Below are 24,243 nucleotides of genomic sequence, written 5' to 3' on the forward strand. Positions count from 1 at the left end.
CAGCTCATTGATTCTGTTTGAGCTCTGCCGTTTTATCAGCAGAGGTGAAACTGTCCCCTGTTCTACAGCAATGGTCAGTGTGCACTAGAAGTGACAAACAACAGTTCTCTGTGGTTCCTTCTTGGTAGCTTACCGTGTGGTGTACACACGAATTTCCCTGCTCTGCTGATATTAAATACCAGACGGTGCAAATCCCATGTAACTTTCAGTTTTATGAACTGTGACTTGTTTTCAGAATTGTTCAGTTTTGTTAGCTACAGAAGTATACTTCCCCAGTTAAGTTCTTTTCCAAATTATTGTGCATGGAAAAGATTGGGCCACTCTCTTGTACTTCTGCTGGGGAGTGAAAAGAGAAGTAATTCTTTGCATGTGATAGTAAAATTAAAAGTGCAAAAAGTTTTTTTCTTTTGCTTTGTAAAATTAAGTTAGTTTTATAGAATCTTACATTCCTGCTACCTTTGTTTTTTTTTTAAAAGAAGTTAGCCTGGCACAGTATGATGGTGCAGTTTTAGCAGTAGGTTTAAAAAAAAAAAAAAGTTTAAAAAAAAAAAAAAGTAACCCACTGTATTAACCAGAAGAGAAAGATGATACTGTGGCAGATCAGTAGCAAATAAGTGACTTAATCGATGCTTTACTGTAGTTAAATAGCTATGGCCTTACTACTTTGTCAATATCAGCTTAATTGTCTTGAAATGTCCGCTATTTTTACTGTTACCCAAGTGAATGTTCACCTGGGGTAAAATATCTGGTATGTACAGATGATATTTTAAATTTGTAAAATGCGCCATTGTATTACAGACGATGCAACAGAAATGCACTTCGGGGGGAAATTGCTTCTGATAAGTTTTTTTGTAAATCCTTGATTACTACAGATATGCAATAGAATTTTTGTTTCTAATTTTGATATTTCCTTCTGAAACATAAGATTGTTGCCATTAATCTGAATGATTTATCATGCTCTTCTTTGTGTGTATATATTACATATAGTCTGAGCTTCCTTTAGGATGGTACATAATTTTGGTTTGTTGTAGTATTTTAGTTGGCTCTTCTCTTAAGTGCCTTTAGCGTAGGCACTTCAAGAGGTTAATTGAGTCTGTTTTTAATGTACAGTTGGGAGGACTTGAAATGGAGTTAAAGCAACTTATTTCTGAAAAAATCCATCTGCAAACTAACCTGTAACAACTTTAAAATTTTATATTTAAGAACCAGAGGTTTATTTTTGTGGAGCTTCAGTTATGGATACAGTTTCCAAAAATGCAACTTCAAATGTAAACAGACTGTGCATAAATGGGTTTTGTTCTAATTTTTATAGAATACAAAATATTCAGATAATATATTGAGCTCAAGTTACTACAGACATCTTGTTCCTCCCGGATGAATCCAGCTTCCCCTTGGCATTTATGATCTCTCTTCAAAGTGGTAGGGCTTCAGTGAAAGGAGAAAAAAGCAACCTATCTGGCTTCTATACTCTGTCTGTTCTGGTATATTCCTGTTGTCAAAACTGTCCAAAACAAAATTTGTGTAAAGTAGGTTCATGCTTTAAATGTTAAAATGATAATACATGTATTTGTATTTGTTTTTGACATTGCCAAGGTGCTATGGGAAATTGAAATAACAGTTAGAAAAATAAAGCTGATTTAAAAGAAAAAAAAAAAAAGAAAAAAAAAACACAAAAAAACCCCCAAGCTCTTAATTGCATGCGTTGCTGTTGTGCTGTTGAACTGGCTCTCTTCTTTTCCTTTAGATACCTCGCATTGTCCTTATCCAGGGACACTTTAGTGCGTATTCATTTACTACAGTGACCCTGATCTCTGGGGTTTTGCCCTGGTTTTGCCCTGGTAATGCATGGAGTGGGGTCGCGCTGGGGGCGGCTGCGAGGGCAGGGAGACCCTCAGTGACGCTGGGAGCTGTTGCAGGCACTTACCTGGCCCTTGAGGTGAACTCTCCTTACACGGGACAGGAGGAAAACACTTTCGTGGGGTTTTGTAGGCTGTTTTCAGCTGCGTCTTCAAGGGCCCTGGTGGAGGTGGGGGGCTTCACCCCTGAAGAGAGGGGTGGCCGCCCCCCCGCCCCCGCGCTCCCCTGAGGGGAGGGCGGCCTGCCCTGAGGGGAGCGCGGGAAGGGGCGGCCTGCCCTGAGGGGATGCGGAGAGCGGCGGCCGCCCCTGAGGGGATGCGGGGGAAGGGCGGTCCCGCCGAGGGGTCTCGGTGCCGCCCGCTCTCTCAGGCCGGGGCCGGCGGGGCTGCGGCGCGGGGCCGGGCCGCCGGGGGGCGCGCGGCGGCGCTGAGAGGCGCCCCGCCCCGCCCCGTCACGTGACGGCGGCGCTGGGGCTCAGCATGGCGGAGGTGGCGGCCGCTCCCGCTGCGCCCGCGATCCGGAGCCGCCGGCGCTGAGCCGGAGCCGCGCCGAGCCGGCGGCCGGACCTGCCTCCCCCCCCCTCCCCAAACACCCCTTCCCCGCCCTGTCATCCCCTCCGCCCGCCATGGCGGAGCCGGCGGCCGCGGGCGTCTCCTCGCTGCCCCGCGAGGTCCGCGAGCAGCTGGCCGAGCTGGAGCTGGAGCTCTCCGAAGGTGAGGAGCGCCGGGCCGCGCCGGGATCCCGCCTGCCCTGCCCTGCCCTGGGGGTGCCGGCCCGGTCTCCGCGGCCTCCTGCGGCCCGGGCGGGGGGAGCCTCTGTGTGAGGGGGCCGGGAGGCGCGGGGGGGTCTGTGGGAGAGGAGGCCCGGGGCGCCTGAGGGGGCTGTGAGGGAGGGAGGCTCCGTGTGTGGGGGGTCGGGGTGTGTGAGGGTGCCGTGAGGGAGGGGGGCTCTGTGTGAGGGGCTGGAGCGTGTGAGGGGCTTCGAGAGGCTCCGGGTGGGGGGCCGGGAAGTCTTTGGGGACTGTGAGGGGGCCGTGAGGGAAGGGAGACTCCATGTGAGGGGCTCCGAGAGGCTCCGTGTGAGGGGGCGGGAATGCGGGGGCTGAGGGTGCCCGCTGGGGACAGGCAGGGTCCTGCCCGTGGAGGGGGGGGGGTGGAGCCGGGCGCTTGGGTATGCGGGGGATCCCCCGCCTGCCCCGGGGGGACCCTCTGCGAGCGCATCCCCCTCGGGAGGGATTTCCTTCTTGCGGCCTCTTCTCTGTAGCGTCCGAGCTCGGGGTGCGGAGGGGGAGGGAGAGGCTCCGGGTACCGCCGGTGGTCCCCGGGGGGAGGAGACGAAGGAACTTTGGGTACATAAAGAAGACATGCCTGGTGTTCTTTCCACTTTCTGAATAAGTTCTTTTGCGTAGCCATAATCGGGACAGAGCATGCGCTTTTTTTTTTTTTTTTTTGTTTCCTTTTTTGCATGGGTATGTCTTTGTTTCCTAGTGCCTAAACTGCTGTTCTCAATATAGCTTTGTTGTAAAGTTCCCTTGTGAAGCCGGAGGGCGAGGGTTGAATCTGAGGCGGGGGGTGAAGGTTGCAGAGCAGGTAGCTCTGTTTTGCATGTCTTTAAATTTCCTCCCTCCATCAGGGTACAAAACTTGATGCCACGATCAGTGGCTTCTCGGGGAGGGCTCCCTGCATGGTTGCAGTAATCTCCTAGTATTAAAACGTATGGAAAATCAAGTTTCAGTAGCATCTTTAGTCTGTCATTTTGTCCCAGAACATGGAGTGTAGAAGCGAGACTGTTTGCTGTTGTGAAGATTGGGAATTCGTTCACTGGGCTGGGGGCTGTCAGACCCCGCTGCCCGCATGGGCACCCAGTGCCAGATGGAAAGGCCGTGGTGGTGCTTTCTTAACACAACTTGTTTGTAGTTAAACTTTTAATGTTAGCTGTTTGGGTTTTTTTGTCAAGTGTTTTTCAGATATACTTTCTGTAAACATTTAACTAAAGTGATAATGCTATCTGGTGTTTGGTTTTGGATACTCCATGATAGCAAAGAATTGAACAACATTCTCTCACGTTGCTCAAAAAGTAACATGAAATAATTATATATTTTTTTAAGAATTTGCTGAATGTTTTAAGCATTTGTTTCTATTTTCTGTGAAACTTGTTTCTTCTGATACTGAAAGCCCATTATAGTTTGACTCTGTAATATATAGTACTGCAAACTTTAAAAAAAAAATTAAATCCCTTTGCTAGGATGGCTGGCTGTGACATCATGCTAATCTTTAACAAGCTTCTCCAGTAGCTTGAACTTCAGTGTTATAGAGTGAAGTTTTCCATGTTATGTAAGTAATTTTCTGAATATTAAATCTGCTGCTCCTTTGTGGATTTAATACTCAGATTTCTTAATATGCATGTTATGGATTTGTTTGTGCAAATCACTTTTTCTATCAAAAAACCATGAGTATGAAGAATTTTGTGTGACTGTCCACAAGCTCTTGGAAACATATTTCACGGTATCTTGTGGCTGAGATAACTGAGGTCTGACCTGTACAGGAGCCGAGTGAGTCAGTGAGGTAATGTCATTGTACGGTTCTTGAAAAATACGCCCTAGTTTGAGGCTTAAGCATAAAATTTTTTAAGGCGTATGTGTGTATTGTTCAACTGAATAGAACTATGGCCTGTTTATAGTAAACAATATTGAATAGAAGCATTTTATTAAAAATGGCAGTAATGCTTCGTGTTTGACTGATTAGTTGTTGCTCAGATAAGAACACTTGATCCTTTTTTTTCCACCCCCTTGTTGCAGCTTTATTTGTCTCTAGGCTTGACTGTTTACTATGTAAATGTTTCTGTCGGGTTTGCTGGGTAAGAACACCTCGCTTTTGGAACAGGAGAGGAACTGCACCTGCACTGAGTTGGTACAGGTAGCCCGGGGTCCCTGCCAGCAGGAACTGGGGGATGGCTGTGCCCTTGATGTGTGATCTTACGGTGGGGAGTACCCGAGCGCCGTTTGGAAGATGGCTTCAGGTGCAGGAGACTGCAGGCGAGGAGCATAAACAGCTTGTGTGCTGAACCTCGCAGCGAGTTCTGTGCAGGGCTGCGTTACCAGTAACCACCACAGTGTAGAGAATTTATAACAGTATGGGGGAAATATAGTATTAAAATCTTATCTGGCGCTATGCTTGTGAAAGGTGCTGTGTCAGCAAGCGGGATGCAAAGTGGAGCAGGATTAGTTTAATGTATGCTTAAAATAGAAATCATAGTTTGCAGTGATGAGCCATGAGACTTTCTTCAGGAACAATCTGTGCGGACAGAGCAACAGGACTAATTATACCTCTGCCTTCCCTGGATTATTCCTTCCTGAGCCTTGTGGTCAGCATGGAAGCAGCAGTAGTCCCATTCCTGAGTACACTTAAAACGTCTAAGCAAAGTAGTGGAGTGTGTTTCAGGAAACAGTTTGTTAATCAACAGAAATTGAACTTTTTTTTTTTTCAGTCTTTTATGTGTGTCTTCATTTGGCCTCAGTGATTGATTTGAGTCTAACTCATTTATTCCCAAGTGTAGATAAGAATTCAGTTATCTTCTATCAACCTGAAGTATGTTATACCCAAATCTTAAACAGCCCACTTTATGGAGACATCTCGTGCCCTTACAGAGGGATCAGTGCCATTGCCTCTAAATAAAAATGCTAAATATAAGCAGTGAATTGGGTCGTGGAACTGTGTGAAACCTGGAACCTGCTCATTACTTATGTTTTCCTTCTTTTCTCTCTTTTGGTGTTTTTTTCTTTCTAGCTCATTTCTTCATCTGTTGGTAACACCCACATTATGCATCACTAATGATGGGAAGGGCTGTCTTTGTATTTGCATCTGCTTCTTTTTCATGAGTAGAAGTGCCAGGGATATTAACTTTAAAGAAGACTTTTACCCCTGTTTTCACGTTTCTCTAAGGACAGGAGCTCAGTGTTCCGCCTCTGGGGTTGAACCGCACCTGTGTGCGACGGTGGCTTTGTATCCACTGTATGATGCTGTTTCTTGAAAAGTTCGTGGTGTGTGCTGGTGAGTTCACAGAACAAGGTAAATGTTTGCGTTCGTCCCACATTCAGCTGAACGTGTTAGTCTTAAAGCACTTCAGCACTCAGCTTGGGGATGTCCGAGTGCTCTTACACTTCGGGTGAAATTTTCAAGCAGCTCCTCTCATGCTGACCTCATCACAGCTATGTTAATAGAGCTCAGAAACTCTGGAATAGCCAGATTTGAAGGTTCTAATTAAGCACGTTCAGGGGATTTGTTTTATACGGTGCACGTTAGGAGACTGTTGTACTGCTTGCACGGTAAAGTTTGTTCTCTTGGTACAACATAGATGGTGGTGCCACGAGAGCTTTTTCTTTGAAAGTAGGACAGCTGACTCCCGGGCCACGCTGGATGGGCCAGCTCGTCTCCGAGAGGGTTAAGGGCGCTCATAAAGAGCTTATTTGGCTGCTGGTTTTTATTTGACTATGGTTTGTCTTGTCTGATGTGTTTAACTAGTAAAGGGATGTTAGTGGAGTGAACTTCAGCTTGTGATATCTGTGAAAGTATGAGGTAAGGGGAGGGAGGAAACACACCTAGCAATCACGAGGAATTCCCCTGTTAGCAGTTCAGGCCTTGAACGTAATTTCGGTCGCTTCTGGGTTATGTGACAGGGTTATCATATCGTTGCTCTTGCCTCATGTACAGAAGGAGCTGGTTTCTGTTTACTTTTCTAGTTAAACATACATTTGGCTGTCTGTTTTGTGATTTCGTGTGGGTGTTTCTGTGAATGGCTTCATGCACCTGTGTTTGTTCCTTTGAAAGCTGATTGTCTCTTAGTGAAGAATTGAGGCTCTGTCTGCAGAGGAAAGCTTTGTATTAGGATTTTCAGAAGCTGAAGAAACAGCGAGGATGGTGACATGTGTGGAAAAAGTAGTATCAGCAAAACAGTTGAAACCCAGGACTGAAGGCCAGCCAAATAGGATAGAACCTTACTGGAAGAAAACATGTTGACTCAAGCAAGTGGGTAGAGTCTTTATTTTGTTTGGCTTGAAAATTTCCTAAGGAATTGTGGTATTTTTCTGTTCTTTCAAAAATTGTGCGTTTCAGTTTTCATTCTTTTGATTGCCAGGCGCCTGTCAAAGTAGGTGAGGACCTTTTTTATAGATTAAGTAGCTGAAGCACAGAATTTAAATAGATTAGAGAAGAGTCAAAGGAAGTAATTGTCCAAGTAAGGACTGGCTGTGTGGGTTTTGCTGAGCGAGCAGCAAGGTTTCACTTTGGTTTCTTCCCTGCCATTGAGAGGGGAACTGTGGCTATAGGACAGAAAAGGTTGAAGAAGAGCTTATGAACATGAGCAAGTTGGATCTGATCGTCTTGTAGCTAGCAGGACTTACAGGTGGGTTTTGTGCATTCATGCAGCATCTCACCCACAAGGCTTGCATTAGGCAAAACTGGTAATGGGAAAGCTTTTATGTTGCTTCCTTAATTTACCTGCAGGACTGACAGCTGATGGGTACCAAATCTGCTGAGAAATCTGTGTATGGCTTTGACACGGCCTTTCTGTATGCAGCCAACAAAGGTACGGTTCTGAGGCAGTGCTTTGAAATGCATAAAAAACCTTTTGGAGCATGTCGTAGGGAGCTGTTTACGCAAATTCCGAGCTGATCATTCTTGCCTTGTTTGGCTTTCTAAAGATTCCAATAAGAGCCTTCACTTCAGATGATACTGTATTTTCTTAAGCCTTACAACCCAGGAAAAAGTGATGCAAGCATGGTAGCGCATGGGTTCCTTGCAATGGCTGCCTCTCGCAGGAAAAGGTAATACAGCTCAAGTCATGATCGAGAGGAGCAAAGTAACAAATCTGTCACCGGTGCATCAAACAGAAGGTCCATAAGATGATCACAAATGTCTACTATGCAGATGGTCAAAACAGAATGATGTAAATGATTAATGGTTTGGAGAGAGCGAGTTAAACGCAAATACTGAAAGAAGTATTTTGGCTACTGTGAGTGGGAGTAGATTTTACTGTTGGTACAGGATTGAAGCATGTAAACACGGTGAAGGAAAGAAGGGTTTTGCAGCATCCAGTCTGGTATAACAAAGAATAATCAGGAGAGTTAAGGAACGTGCATGTTTTTGTGTTGTCCCTTTTATACTTAGGAAATGAGGAGGGAGTTTGGGGCTATTTTTAAAAGCTGCAGGTCTGACCCTTTGCCCTGGGGAGAGGAGGAAATTAGAGGCTTTAAAGAGAGTCCTCCACCTCCTCCCTGATTTCTTCTCTGAAGCTTTGCTAGAGTTAGAACCGGTTTTCCTCACTCGGGTGGAGGGGACATCTGGTGGCAATGATTCCTGGTTTGTCTTTTATGATTCTTGCTACATCTAGTAAGGGTTGTAGCTGCAGTTTCAGCTGGGTACTTAGGCTGGAAATGTTAATCAGACCTGTTAGCCTGACACATCTGCGCTAAAGCCGCATTTGGTGTTCTTTTTGTGGTGTCCTAGATAACTGATCTTCAGTTTTCTATTTTAAATTCTGTAGCATGAAATATTAAGTAGCAGATGTGATGGACGGTAGCATAACCATCGGGGGTTGGACTAGATGATCTCCAGAGGTCCCTTCGAACCCTATGATTCTATGATAACTGCACAGAACTGGATTGCTGGTCTTTCCAACAGGCATCTAACTAGACAATAGTTGGAGCTCCATAGGAAAGTATGCGTGCAGAGGACCCCTCGTGTTTCTAGTTCATTGGTGATGCTGTGGAAAGGGTGATGGGTTCCTTCCTGATTCCCTCTATCTGATTAGTTTTTGTCATGAAGCTTTCTATTCATTGGATTTATCATGTTTATTCAGTGGCAAGTTTCAGAAGCCAAAGAGTGAACTAATGGTGAGAAGTCCCAGAGGTACAAGCAGAAGCTGGATAGTATCCTGTTTTCATTTGTTTCAAATACAATGTTCAGATAATTTCTTAAAATGCTTTTCTTTAAACTGTATGTCTCAAAGTTATACAAAGCATTTCCTGAATCTCTCAGTGAGTTACTCCGTTGCTTTTTGGACCTGGATTAATAGAGAGGAATTGAAGCATTTCTCTGTTGAGGTTGATTCAATCCAAAATTTTTCTTAGAGCTTATGAAATCAGGGAAGAGTCATCAGACCAGGATGTCTCATTCTATTAATTAGAATGGAAGAGACCTAAATTTGCACCATGTGTGAGGAAACAGTGATTTATAGCTAACGGATGCTCTGCAGGCAGCAGCATTCCATCTGCTACACGAATTTTCCCATTACATTTTGATGAAAAGTCTTGGGAAAAGCCTCACACCTGTATTTCTCATTCTGAATAATGTTTGCCAGCTCTGGGTTGTTACTCTAGTCTGGATATTTTTTTGAGTAAAATGCCTATTTCTATCAGCTTGCATTTTTTTCCAACTTCAAAGCTGAGAGTTTCTGAAACACTGCTTGGAATACACACAAGCAGCAGAGGTTCTGTTTATACCAAAGAGAGTCACTGTAAGAGTACCTTAACTTTCCTTGCTGCTCTTGTGAGCAAACGCCCTCTTTTATTTAGTGTAATTTAAGCTGATTAAAAGAAAAAGAAAAAAAAAGCTTGCTTAAAGTTTTAGCACTTCTCTGCCAACATAAACTTTTTCTAATTCTTGTTGACTTGAGAGTTGCTGGTACAAACTAGGTCTTTCTGGACTTAGAATTCCATGGGGACGGGAGCCCACAGAGCCTACAGGGCATGCATTAGTGTATTTTGGGAAGCTGGGCTGTGAGTTACTGCCTCAGTGATCAGCAACTGAGCCTCTCGGAATTGTTCCCCAGCAGTCAGGCAACCTGCTTTCACCAGCTCCGTGTCCCTAGGGAGCAAAAACAACCAGGAGAATTGTATCCCTGCCTGATAAAATTAGGTCTTCTGTAATCTCTCTTGGAACAGCCGGATGGCTAGCTGCCTTGAAAAACATATGTTTTAATGCAGGAATAATGCATTCCATTTAGGATGGCTATAGCCGTGGGAGCTAGTTGACTTAGTGGATAAAGCACTCCCATTTTGCCTCTGGGATCAGGACTAATGTCAAACATCAGGTCTAGAGTGCAGCGGTGGAAAAGCATTGTTTGGGATGTTTTTCCTGTCTTTTGCCCTTAATGGGGATGTTGTTCCTGTGCCATAGTCCTAAAGGAGTTTGAGAACTAAACCATCCTATTATTGGAAATAAAACATAAATTGCAAAGATGAGAAGTTAGTACATGTAGATTGTAGCTCACTTTGCATTAAAAAAACTTATTTAGGAATAGCAACATTCGTGTTCCTCTAACAGAAGTTTATAATAAATTTCTCTTGAGAGCAGCATGGGTAACTTGCTGGAGGAAGTTCTGCTGTATCCCTGCCTCTCCGGTAGAGCTCCCCCGCACAGAGGGAAGGCACCACTGTCATTGCAGCCACGCACATCTCTGTAGAGCAGATGCAGCCCACTGTTCTGCTGGGAGCGGATCCTCATGTGGTACTTCCAGCTCCTGCTTCCAAGCTGCTGAATTCCATTACAAGAAGCTAAGAATAAGTATTTTCCCCCTTTCCATATGAGCCATTGCTGTAGTTGCCACCAGGACAGGCTGTGGGTGACTGAGTGGGGTGTCGAGCTGTGCTGCTGGAGTGGGAAGGGGTGACCAGCAAGACAAGCTGCTTGTGTGGGGCCAGTCATGTGAGACTTCAGAAGTGCTACATTTGGAATGTACAAATAAGATAAGTTGTGATGGGGCATTTTGTGGCCATAAATTGGAAGGCTGTGATCTGCAGTAGGAATGATACAGCAGTTAAAGCACCAGATTGAAAGCTGAAAGATTTGGGTTCAGGTCCTGTCCCTATGTGTAACTTCATTCCATAGCTCCGCAACCACCAAGCCAGAAAGGGTAGTCAGGTGAGGCTGTGTTAAAGGCTTTGTGTTGCCTGCTGTCTCGCCTGTATCTTTAATGCATCAATTCTTGATGTAGAGTGTCAATTAATCTTTGACATGAAGAGCCATTTCAATATGAAGCACCTTTTCTGGAAATACTGTCATTTGCTCGCTGAGAAGAGCAGCGAATGCACGTATGCAGTACGGATATCCTGATAAGACTGTTTTCCTTGCCTAGTGGTTGTGTCTTCATCATCACCTTTCACTGTAATTACCCGCTGTGGAAGCTTTGTGTGCTTCTCTGGTAACAGTGATCACATAGATAAGCTGACCAGCCAAAAGCAACCCTGAGGAGGGGAAAGAGTCTTTGAAGTTTTCTGCTTACTTTCTAGAAAGAGGTATGAGCAAAGTTAACAAACAGTTGTAAAAGGTCACTCTTTGCCTTTCTGTGAAGAAGGCGAGATGTGTAGCTAGCGCGGTGGTGTGCTGCCTAGCAGCAGCTGACATTGCTGTTCACAATGTGCATTGTCACTGCGGTAAGGAGAAGGAGAGTTACTCCGAAGAGCTGGGAAGTGACACGGCAAATTCCAGCCTGTGATTATTCACCATGCGGTGGAGAGCCGAGTCAGGCGATCTGAGCGGGAGATGAAAGGTGCTTGATCCTCAGCAGTTCTGATAGAGGAATAAACAGATCTGCAGCTTGTTAAACTATGCTGCCTTTTTCCCCCCCTTAATTGAATATAAGTGGAAAATGCCTATTAAAGGTGTTCCATTTATGGCATTAAACACAAAAGATCGTTACGTGTCCCGTAGGGGTGGTTCTGGCAAGGTACTGGTGGCATGTGGTTGGCTAAATGTGGGGCTGGTGGTGTATGTGAAGGGAGAAGGGTGTTGCTGAAAAGTGCTTCAGATGAGTCCTTACTGTGTCTCTGAGCTGGAGAAAGGCACGTTTATTCCTATGGTGTGTCCTCAAGAGCTACAGCCCCAGTTTCATAACAAAGCCTTTGGCAGCAGTGTTGGCTCAAGATTCTCTCACCTCTTAGCACTTCCCTCTCTTCCATGGTGGAGAGCGCAGGCGCCTCAGCTCTGCGTTCTGTGAAGCTGTGAACTCTGGCAAACTGGAAGGGCAATTGATTGAACTTTTAGGAATGTAAGCTTTGTTCCGTAAAAAATAATGAACCATTTACTTCATTTCCTGAGCAGTGAAAGCATCTGTAGGTAACCAAATTTACAAATTATTTTTATACTTTTTTTTTAAGCTTTTTTGGCAGTCCTGAGGAAAAAATACTGAACAAGATAAGACTGAAGCCGGTCTTGTGTTAGCAAAAAATAGATCTCATAATAGTGAAGTGCTCATGTAAAAGTTTTGTGAGACTGAGACCTGTGTTTATTCTTAGGGCAGAAACTTTAAGTGATCCCTTGTGGATTAAAAAAAAGAACAATTCTCATTGTAATTGGAATAAAAACCTCCTTACTTACGCAGTTTTGGATTGGAAGTTGCTACAGTGAAAAGGGGGAAGTATTGTTATTTTCAGTGCGCGGACAGGAAGCGGAGACGCGGAGAGGTGAGGCGAGCGGCTCAGGCACACAGACCGGCAGCAGAGCCAGCGCAGATCGGGGATCTCCTGGCACTCATCCCTCTGCTCCCTAGGGGAGGGTGCATTGGCACTTACAAAGGGAGAGACTTCGAAATACTCAGTCTCATAACTGGCAAATGGATGTCTGTACAGTGTGCCCAGAGTTTGCATCTTCTTCTGCATGTTCTACATGTTCAGGTAATCTGAAGTTTAGCTGTGATGGTCATAGTAAGTTTTGGTTGAACATGATATAAACCAATTGTATTTGTGGAATTTCTCCTCTCCGCTTTAAATTCTCGAGTCCTTCTTGAAAATATCCTGAATTTTAAAAGTCCTGTGGTGCAGAAAAAAGTCAATTATTGAGTCCCAAACAGGGAGAATCATGGATAAAGACAAAGCAAATGAGTCAGATATAAATAATCCTATTATGTCTTGGCTGCAGCCACACCTAGAAACCTGAACAAACATTACTGTTCTGTTTAGTTATTCCTGTGTTTGATACACTTTACTTGTTAAGTCCTGTTTTAAAATTGCAGCATGTAAAAATTGTGTAGGGCTAGTCGCCATTAGTGACTTACCAACATTGTTTTAGTAATTTGGATCAGAGGCACAGATGCCTGTACTAGAACATAGTTAATTTGCTCTTGTATTTCCCAAAATCAGAAAAATACAGAACCTTGGAGTTGGTGTTGCCTTGGAAAGCTTTCAAGGCAATTCTTTTTCGCAGTAGGCCTTTTAAAAAAATGTCTGGCTAGAAGAGCAAACAGGAAGATGTAATTACCCCTTGGCTTTTGTGTATCAAGCTGTTGTTCATTTTACAAAGCTTTGGTAAAACACTTTTAGTAGTAGCTGGTTATAGCATGGAACCCGTAGAGAAAAGCATTTGGGTCTAGCAAAATCATACTTGGTGCATTATGATTACTGTCATGTATCTTACTAGATAATTACTCACCTAATAGCATGTGTCTCTTTCTTCCCTCTTCCGTGGTGGACAAGATGATTTTTAATACATCTGAACAAAGCTATTTTTCAGATGAGACTTCAAGAAAAAAGAAAAGCCTGGACCCTTCTCCTCCCTCCCTCCCTCCTCTGATTTTAATTCTTCTGTTGTAGCTCCCATAAAGGGGGGCCTGAAGTCCCGTCTGTTAAGTGTGGCTGTTGCTAATTCCAGGGATTTTTAACGGAGGTTAGGGTTTGTTTTTTGGTTCTTGTCCAAACATGTACCATTTGCTTTGCATTGTGCTTTTGTACTGACCACTCTCCTTTGGGCTTTGTATGTGGCCTATGAAATGTGATCCTCTGGCTCAGAGGAGCTGTAGAGATTTGTCTTACGCGCCCTTACCTGCAGTGATCCTTCTTGGTTTATCAGTGTTGCAGTGTGACAGCTCCTGATATTCAACCCGTTTGCTTCCCTGGGATGAGAAGGTAATTTCTTGTGTTGAACCTGATGGGAAAAGCCAAATAGAAGTACAGGTTCATGTACTAGCAGCTCTTCAGGGGCTTATTTATGGAGGTTCCCTTTCATCTACATTGAGTCTGTTCCAAAGGTGACACCGTCTTTTTTTCCATGTTCTAGAGATTTAAATAGATTCAGCAAAGCAACAAGGCGGCGGGGGGAGGGGAGGGGGGTGTACGAACTAAGGTAGATGGTGGTGACAGAGTTCTCCGTGCCATGCAGGATGCCATAACTTGGCCTCTGGTCTTAGGAAAATAATTACTTCTTACCTTCTCTTGTTTAAAATTACAGAATACCTTCCTGTGAACAATAAAATGGGGTGAAAGACACAGACGTGTTGTATGGCACTGCAGGCACGCTCCTCTTCCAGCAGAGACAGAACTATTTGGGCAGAAGGATAAAAGGGAAGACTTGGCATGGAGAACTGGGGAAGGAGTAAATAGTCTTCTATTAGAATTGAGCTTGGCTTCAGGTTATGAAAGATCTGGCAACAGTACAGCTTAGAGCGTGTTTGCTACTTTCTGTTGCTCTCACCGTGCAAAGGGACGACCTCTCGGTTGTGCGGGTACAGCTGCTCGTGGATCTGTCTTGGGATCCGGATTGAGAACCCGACAGGCTTAGAAAAATTAACAGTATTGCTGTTGAATACTCGACATCATGAGAGGATAGCCTGCAGAATAGTCCGAGAAAGGAAGAATGAAAGGAACTAGTGAAGTGGAGAGATCTGGGAGATGTGAGACCTGGGGTTTTTTCTGTAATTCTGCTATCAAGAATAGCTGTTTAAGAATAGCTTGGATTTTCTGTGGGTGAAATGTGACAAAAAGTCTCCAAGAGTTACTGTCACATTGTAGTAAGCAGTTGTTGGATTGTCTCCACGTTTTTAAGGGATTGTTTGAAGCTGATTCATAGATTCCTAGTTGAAAGGTAGATTTCTGCTCCTTCAGCACATTCTGCCCCAAGCAATTGCAGACAGCATCTCTCTTCTTAACTCACTAAACCAGTTAATGTTTGAGCTTTGAACATATTGTCTGCTATTTAAGTGTTACATACTGTTAGATACGTAAATGAAAAAGCCTGTGCTGGTTGTTCCAGGGAGTTACCTCATGGAGGGGAAAAGCTGACTTGGATTTCCTGTGATATCCTTTACCTCTGATTGTGCAGGGCGCGAATTCAAAGCTGCCCTGCGTTATCTGTGGATGGAGGCACATATGAAAAGGAAGAAGGCAGCGAGGCTAGGGCAGCTTGCCAATTGCTTAAAGCCTTTGTTAGAGACTAAAGGAAACCTGCGCCCTTTTAGGCACTAGTACAGCCCCAGGGGCTTTCTTGGCCTCATATGTAAAGAAGATGAAGGCAGCCGCATGGAAATGATTGCACACTTTTGCATGTCAGTCTACATTAGCACTTTAGGTCCTGGTTGTTGTGTTTCAATGCAAAGATCTTGTGCTAAATTCTCAGGATTTCCATCCTGTGGGTCTGTCAGTATAGCACTTAAGCCATCTGTTGAAACTAAACCATGAGGAAAGTATCTTCTGTGCAAGAACGCTTGCAAAACCGGTCTCTTATTGAACTGCGCAGAGCCCGTATGTGACTTCATCCTGATCACAAGGAAGGAGATGTCTCCAGTGGCCAGGCTCTGCTGCCTTACCTCTGGGAAGGGTGTCTGCCTCTGTGATGACTGGTTTCTCCATATGAGAAATTCCTCATTCTCAGGTTGCTGCGTGCTGAAGTAAAAAGGAGAGACAAACGCAAGTATCAAAATAAACCTCCATTTTACACCAGTGCAATCAAACAAATTAGAAATAGGCACACTTTCGCTCTCAAATCTGCTTTGCTCTGCCATTTCCCTTTCCTCTGCATGGAAAGAAGGTTTTGGAGTGATTTATCGCTGTTTCGCTAGTCTCGTCGGGACTGCTAGGTACAGTACTGCTGGTGCTGAGTGGTTGATTTCTGCAGACTGCGTTTCTGGGCTAGGGTGGTTTTGGGTTTCGTGTTTTGTTTTTTTTTTTCTCCTTTTAGAGCTTTTAACATGAAATATTCAGTCATATCTGTGCACAGCACAATTGATACAACTATCATGCTTCAGAGAACGGTGATGAAGGTGTCAAGTTGTGAGCACATCCTGCGTTTGTGGCTTCTATATGTTTGCATATTTTCATGCATATGGTAGCTACCCAAGGTGTCTTGGGGTTTGAGGAGAAATTAGAAAGCAGAATTAGCTAGGGCGAGAGGGAACATCTCTCTGCAGTTTCTTGAATGGAGTCTGAGGTACTAGAGCCTACAAGGTGTGTTTTATGGATGCTTCAGACCGGCTGTCACTGCAAAGGCAGGTCAGCATTGTATTTGGTAGGAAGATCTAAGATGGGATACCCCAAGGGATTTATGTTGTTTCTGTATTTTTGTGCAGTAGTCTGTTGTGCTTCTAGAATGCCCAGTGCTTAAGAAGAAATGATGCTGTTGTACAAGGGATATTGAAGAGAAGCGGTTGCTTTATTTCCCAAACATCATCATTTCTCTTAAGAGACTATTATGTAGCATGGCACAAATTTTACTTATATGAAACATATGGAGTCAGCAGAGAAGTCTTACTGAACAAATTGGAGGGCAGCAATCCAAACCAGAGCCTGTTGTCTACAGTTTTCCTTTTTCAGAGTTTTTGCTTAATTGCAAGCTTTCTATTTGGACTTAATTCTTTAGTTTCTCTTTCTTGGCAGACTGTCTTGTCTTAAATTACTGCTGTCAACACGTCCTTAGCCCTTCCTGCTCCCCCTCATCTCCCTAAATTGTGTAGTACGGTCTGTGGTGCTTCAGATTGCTTTCAAAAGGCCATTATGTCCGTTGTTGAAAGCAAAGCCTGCTGTGAATATAATATTTTATCAAAAAGATACAAGCATCTCCCTGTTAATATTATTATGTTGACACATTGGTTTTATAAACATTTTAGTGTTCTTTGAAATGGCTGATATCTAGTGATTATGGCTCCAATAGGCATAGTAACAGATGGTTCATATACAAGTACTTTTTATATTGTCATCTATAGCGGAAATGCAGAAATGAAAGGGAATGTTAAATTCTCATCTCCCCAGAGATAAGGCTGGCGAAGCTAGTGGGTGATGTGGTGGAGGATCTCGTATTAACGTAAGATTGTGTGACCAAGGAGGAAGTAAACTAATATCTAGAACGATGCAGAACAGACGCGGGAGGGATAGTGAATCATGCTGGAGCAAGACAGTAGAGAGCACAGCTGCTGGAACGGCTTGTAAGCCAGTGGAGCAAGACTACCATTAGGATGCTCTTCAGATGGGGAGACCACAGTACTCTGTAGGATTTCCAGCTTCTAGAAGAGGTAGGACTCCTGCAGTTACTGAGTTAGAGGGAGAGGCCTGGGAAGTCCCTGCCTCTGCCAGCCAAATAGAAATGGAATTAGGCCATGGACATCAGATAACTTTGCCAAGGTCATACTGTGGAGCTGAAGCAGCAGCTTTGCCAAACAGTTGCCCCGTGCACCTGCATTTGTTTGTGGCTTCCATCGTGTGTTTTTCAACAGGCATGATGTGGAATCAGAGACCTCTGTGTCCCCACAAATGACGCCAAGATAAGTCTAATTTAACACCCTCTGCAATTCTTTGCTTGCTTTTCCAGGTGATACTTTTGTTAAGTTTTGTCTTGTTTTTTTTTGGTTTGTTGGTTTAGGTTTTTTCTGGACATTTTAGAGTTGAACATTCTTAAACTTTGCTCTGTCCATGCCTAAAGAGAAATTAGCAAGCACTTCAGGATTTTTCCCTGCGAGAACCAGAGAGTTCAAAGTCTTGGGCTTCTGTTTTAGATGAGTAAGTTGAAGGGCTTACATGTTGTTTTGCATAGTAATAAAAACAAGCTAATACAGTTAGAATTAAATGCTAATGGGAAATAAAGCAATGAAGATTAGATAGCTATTTAAAGTCATTCTGCTTACACCTTTGAGGGAGATTGGCTATTGCTAGGAGAAACTGCACAGTCACCTTTGCTTTAAATTTATTGCAGAATGAAAAATTAAAATATGATCTCACTCTCATTAAAATTAAGTAATTGATGTCATCATTCAATTAAAAAAAATTTGGGGAGCTTTTGGCAAGTCATTCCAGGTTGCTGTTAAAACCTGACCAACCAAGTGTCCTTAAATTGTGAGGGAATGGGGGACAGTCCTCTGTTAAGTAACTGAAAGATGAGGGAGCATCTCAACAAAATACCGAATTATCAAAATTACCAAACCCGACCAGCCCTCACCGGCTGTCAGGCAGCACTGCCAGTTACTCTCCTCAGGAGAGGTTTGTTAGAGTCAAAGCACAATTCTGAAGTAAAGTTGAATATATTCCTCTTGATGCGCTTGTCTCTCCAGTACAGGTACGCAGCCTGAAGAGGGGTGTTCTGAATATGCACATGCGTCAAAAGTGGCACTTTGAAGGGGGCGATTCTAACTTTATCTTCAGCACAAGTTTTTCTCATCATGCTAAACATAACTGTAAGGCCAATGCAGTATTGATAACCTTTTCTCTCTGCTTTTCATTAGCTGGCATTATAACAATTAACTGTTGTTACTAGTTTACTGTGAATGCATTTTGCTGGCTGTTGCTTTTTCAAAAAGCTTGCAGTTCCCAACCTGTACAGCTATAGGTTGGGGTTTTTTTTTCTGTTTCACTCATAATTCCATCTAGGCATCACTGTTTGCAAGAAATCTTTCATCTCTTGCTCTGGGCTATACAGAACTGGAGTGGCAAAGGAGACTTGGTTTTTTGTGCTGGCTTCATCATTTTCAGAATATTAATATTTAATTTAGGCTTTTTAAAGCTTTTAGCAGATTTGTCAGGCTTTCTTCCCTGTGGTAGTGTATGTGAGGACAACTTGAGAGAGCATTCTGATTAACTTACAATATGGAAAGTGGTTTTATTTGTTTTGATTTGTGACTGAAATACTTTTTTAAGAAGCTCATACTGTTCTGTAAGTGATTTTGCCATAAACTTAACCATAAAATAAATCCAGCAGTTTTTCTTTTCTCCAGCTAGAGTCCAGCCAAGCAAATACTGTGTCATATCCAAGTAATGCTTTTTCTTGCCCGTAAAGACCAGTGTGTATTGTCAGTCTCCAGTGGAACCCCTGGATGCAGTCCGCTGTGCTGCATGGGGAGCAGCAGGTTTCAGCAGTGTCTACTGTGCCACTGCTTGTTCTCGCTCCGCGCCGTTGAGAGCAGGACACCGATGCTGGACTTCTGAATCTCAAAGGGATTTTGCCATGACAGAAATCGTTCTGTTCTCAGCTCGAGCTGGGTTGCTTTGTGCAAGCAAGCAGTGCCAGCACCGGTGTTTTGGTGACAATGAAGTGTTCAACTTCCACTTGGTTAGGGCTGAAACGTGGTTATTTACGCTGCTGTTAGAAGTCTAAATAAGTGATATTTCGTAATTTTTGACCCATTTTTATGATAAATTTGAGCTTGGAGAGATTGCAGCTTGTTAGCGCAAATACACCATGAGATTTTAACCTGTTACTAGAAATAAAGTTTCTTCTCCTCCAAATTCGAGACTCTTTGTTCAAGTGACGAGCACGCGACATGCGGGCGGATCTGGTGCAGGTACGTTACCTGTCAGTGCATGAGATGATTTGGCCTGAAAAGCATTTGGAACCAGTTTGGAGATTGATTGGGGTTTTTCCCTCTGTCTTCAGTGCAGAAGCTCAGAGCTGGTTTGTGTTGTGCTCACCAAGTTCTTGATTAGGCTTGTGCAGGAGTTTGTGCTTTTCAGCTGCTGGCTGTGACGGAGTCCCACTTTGAGCCTGCGAAAATCTGGTGGTCGTGATTCAAGCTGGAAACAACAAAGGGGAAACGCAGCCATCATGCTGGCAGAGGCCATTTTTGTTTACCAGTTAGTGTTTCTTTCCAGTTGGCTACTGTTTGCTGGGTCAGTGGATCTCTTGTTCTAAAGAATTTGTTTACAGCTAACTTCGTCTTTTGATACTTTAATGCTGAATTTACAAACATCAGTTTTTCGTTTACCTGCTGAAAGCTGTGTCATTTCTAGAGGAATATGTTTGTTTTTCTTCTCTTTTTATTATAAATAAACCACAATGAGTTTATTTCCACTGCATCAAATGTCTCTGGCCTTCCTGGGAATGGAGTGCGGAAGTGTCAAAATCAAATAGAACAATTTGGAGAGTAATTGTATTTAGGTGTTTGCTTATCCAGCAAAGCAGTATTTGCTTGCTGTTCCGATATGCCAGGTGCCAGATGTAAAACACGCTTCCTTTTTCATTGATATTCAGCTCTTGTGTGTAGTTAGCGGGCTGACTCATTAATATTACCAGTGTCGTGGGTATTGTGTTAGGGCCAGTCCCTATTTTGCAGTCCTCTACAGTGGAGACAGTGCTGTTGGAAGCTGTCCAATTTGTTCTTCACGAGGCTTCTGTCAGCGCGATTATTAGGCTTTAATCTGTCTCATGGTGATAGCTTTGCTTTTCCAGAAGGGAGTCACTTTGTGTGGAGATCAGGCCACGCCAGAGCTGGCCGTGGGCCTGTGGCGAGGAGACCTGCTGTCGTGAGAAGAGCTTACCTTGCAGAGAGAGCGAGTGCTGTCGGGTTCTGGGAGCAATTTGGAACATTAAAGCAGCTTTACAGAAATATTGGCCTAAGTAAACCGAATCCGGAGATATTTTCTCAGCCTCTCCATCTCTGCTGCTGCAGAGGTTGGAGCTATTGTGCAAACAGAGCAGCCGTTGTCCGAGGCTTTGTGTCGTCCTCCGTTTGTTGGTTTATCGAGAGCCTCAATTCCCCGCTCGCAGAGAATTTCGAGCAAGGTGTTTTGGAGTCATTTGTTGTGATTACTCCACTGTTATCTTCTGCTTTATTTTTCACTAATGAAAAATTAACGAGATAGAAATTTTCCCACGTAGAGTTTGATTATGTGGATGTTTGACAAGAAAAGGTGATCTCAGAAGCAGCTGTTTAACAAGGTTGCAGTGACAAATTTTGTAACAAACGCACAGTATTTGGGAAGCATGCTGTATTGTAAACAATTCCTGTATTAATTTGCTGTCAAAGACTTAAGTTTTCAAACTAAATCACATCTGTAACTGCAATATCTTTTTTTTTTGTAAGCTCTTATGTTCATTTTGCTCACGTTCTTCTTTTTGTCAAGTTGCTGACTGTGTGCTCTTAAATAATCCTACTGATTTCTCCACACTTCCTTCCCTCTACAAGTAAGACATTTGAGAATTTATTTTATTTAAATTGGAAAAGGAGCTATTGCACCCTTAGAGAGGCCACAGTAGGAAAATTCACTGTAAGTAGTAATTGTGGTTTTGGAGATAGCTTGTTGGATAAGATCTTTCTTACTTTTAAGCCTGTTTGTTCAGATTCAAGGTCCACCGGTGGCAATGTAGAAAGGATATTTGTCCTCCCAGTTTTATGAAGTTATATTATGACAGTGGTGACGTACTGATACAAGGCAAGAAAAGTCCATGTGTTAGGATCTTGCCATTTTGGAATGACAGAAATATCTCTCTGGTATTGTAATATCCTGCATAACAAGGCCAGCAAATTGAGATTGACCGTTCCTTCTCTTTATGGTAATAGCATGTTCTTTCTACTTAAAGGCAGACAGAGCGAGGGCCACTTTGTACCAAAAATTGAATGTCATCCTCATTAAAGAGCTGTCAGTGTGCAGAATTAGGAGGAATCGATGTGCTGGGAGAGGTGCATGTTTTCCCTTGCAGCAGCCACATTCAGTAACTTTGTGGTGGCTTTGCAGTGTGCGGCTGGATTGAGCTGTGCTCCGAGGGTTCTCATGTTTGCTGCTACAGTACGGTTTGCCCATTGTTTTGATCTTCCACGCAGCTTAAAGGCTTTCACATAAGAAGGATCTTGCCACATCCTGTTCTCCAGCCTCTGAACAAAGTGCTTCTGAAGCAGCCATTGACTCTTCTTTAGCATGCCCAAAGAGCCCTGAACAGAAGTCATTCCTTGCATGATCCTTCTTGTAAAGAGCATTGCAGCTGACAGAATAATGGGTTTTCTTAGGCTTGCTGGTGACATGCCAACATGGTTTCCTTAGCAGTGAAATTCCTCAAGAAGCCGTGGTTGCTGATGTAAACATAACTGAAAGCTGAACACAGCCCGTACTGAGCTCAGGGCCTGAAATCTGCTTCTTACGCTGTGCTGTACAGTGCAGTGCATTTTTCTTCTGCTCTTTCTATTTAAATCTGGTTTCCCAAGTTTGTAACCAACTTGAATGGGTCGTACTCTTCAATCCGGAAAAGACGGCCTGGTCTCTGCACCGAGGAGCCTGTACCGACTCCTGGGCTTGTACGCAGCAAGGGTGGCTCCATGGGGCAGCCTCCCATTAACTGGAATATAGCTCTGCTTTTGTAGAACTGTGTTTGGGATGGAGGTGGAGTTATTTTAAATTACCACGTCCAGAAGAGGTTCAAGGTTAATTAACAAAGTGCTTTAGTTCCCACTAGTCAGGCTTAAAAGAAACGAATGGCAAACCTAAGAACAGTTTCCTGGCCGCGCACTGAGTCTGTCTCTGTCAGGTACGCTTCTGGAATTCGGTGGGAGTTTCCCCAAGTCAAATAACTAGTGTTGCACGCTAATTTGAGGCTGGGTGAAAGATTAATAATTGTATTGCTTTAACTTTAGCTAGTGGAATCCTACTATGGTGACTAATACTGTTTAATAGTAACTATCCTAGAGTAAGCACTTGTTAATGCTGTAAAATGGCTGTGGTTTGTGTTTCAGATTTCAGTGCTTTGGCAAAAACCATGTATTTTGCTCTTGCTTTCTCTGCTGCTTTTTTCTGTGGAATGGGAGTGACATCGTTATGAGCACACACTTGGTACTACCTCTTTGGGGAGTGATCTTTTAAGTGCTAATGCTTTCATCAAGGCATCTTTGTTTCATCATGCATAATCATTGAGCACATTGCACTATGATTTGGAATAGCATTTTCCCATCTGGAAGTACCTAATTATTGTGCTGCCGTGCAGCATGACATGCCAACTAGGTTAGTGCGCTGTAACGCTGCTTAAAGGAAGGTCAGCGTTGCATTTCCATACCTGAATGCTTTGTGTGAGCAGCGCTGTGTTTGATCAATAGATAGGGGAATAATTGCTCCTAACTTCTTTCTTCTCCCATTCTTGCATCTCATTCAAGAATCTAGAATTTAATTATGAAAGTAACTTCAGGTACAGTTGGACCGAAATGGGCTGAAGCTCCAGACTGCTTTTTGGGATGGTTTGGCAGGTGCTGCGATGGCATCGGATCTGGAGGAGAGTTACCAGCAAGGAGTACCTGCGGCAGTTGGCTTATGTTAAAAAAAATTGAAGCCTGTTTCAAGAGAATTATTAAATATTGGCATCCGAGAGCCATGAAAGGGGGTAGGCAATAGGAATTGTGCACAGGATTAAAACCCTTACTAACTTCTATTTTAATCTTATCCCAGGCGGATCCACTGTAGTAATATTCTGCCGGTTTGTGTGGCCACATTAGCTGCTGAGCAAAAGGCTGCAAAAATACGCTCAGGTTTCTCTGTGAGACCTGAGAGGCGAAGAGCCTCAGTGAGGGCCATCCACCCCTGGAACCGAGGTGCAGAATAAATGCCAGCGACCTTCTGGTTCCGTTGAATACCTTGGACTGGAAGCTGTGGCGTCGCTGATGTCTGTGGGAGGGGTAAAAGCTCCGTACATCTGACTTTAATCAATCACCGCGTCTGTCAGAGCCCCAGACCGTCCCCAAATGCTGTTTACTGCAGGTTGTGGTAAACCCAAGGGAAGATCTCATTTGGCTTTCTAATTGTGGGTGACTATCTGCGTGAGCCTGAAGTATTTTGCAGCAAGATACAGAGTTCTCTTTGGGTGCCTGCATGGTTTTGTTTTTATTTTTATTCCTGGGCTAAAAACAGGCTTGATTTGGAAAATCATCTGTCCACGCTGGTCTGTTGTGGAGAAGGTGCATGCTGCTTAGAACTGGCAAAGAGTTTACGTGTGTGTAATCCTTTGCAGTTGGGTTTCTCCTAGGAGAAGGTTATCAGCACTCGCTGTTACAGTAATTCAGTTTCTACCTTAGGGAAGAGGGTGATGTACCTGCCTACTGAATAAAAGCTGAGTCACGGGGTTGTTACTCTTGCATACGGTTTAGTCATTTCCTGGCAAACTTTTGTTTTCAGTCTGGTGGTGGAGGGGTAGGTCTGTGCGTTTGTGCTGAGGATTAAATACATGCGAATTTCTGCTAGTGTCGGTGACCAGGTGGTTAGTCAGAAAAGAGTATTATTCAGGGCGGAATCACTTCATCTGGGTTTTTTAAATGCGTTGTGAGCTGTCTTGCTTTACTCAGCTCAGACTGCGAGTACAGCTGCTTCTGGGGTACGTGTGTGGGACACTTGCTGTTTCTCCTCATTTAAATGCGTTGTTCTAATGCAAGACCAGTATTATAAACACT

The 24,243-nt window shown here is 43.8% G+C and overlaps 1 protein-coding gene across 3 annotated transcripts in view; it reads left to right on the plus strand.

Annotated features, from left to right (window-relative positions):
* Nucleotides 1-2,318: 2,318 nt before the first annotated feature.
* The window catches only part of DIP2B (disco interacting protein 2 homolog B), a 69,677-nt gene continuing 47,752 nt past the window's right edge, over nt 2,319-24,243 (plus strand). For all 3 annotated transcript variants that reach the window (XM_063358949.1, XM_063358950.1, XM_063358951.1), the window contains exon 1: nt 2,319-2,570. In XM_063358949.1, coding sequence (XP_063215019.1) covers nt 2,483-2,570 — 88 coding nt within the window. In that variant the 5' untranslated portion in view covers nt 2,319-2,482. The remainder of the gene's footprint in view (nt 2,571-24,243) is intronic.

The sequence above is a fragment of the Chroicocephalus ridibundus genome, chromosome 24 (assembly GCF_963924245.1).
Source record: "Chroicocephalus ridibundus chromosome 24, bChrRid1.1, whole genome shotgun sequence".
NCBI classification, from domain to species: Eukaryota; Metazoa; Chordata; class Aves; order Charadriiformes; family Laridae; genus Chroicocephalus; species Chroicocephalus ridibundus.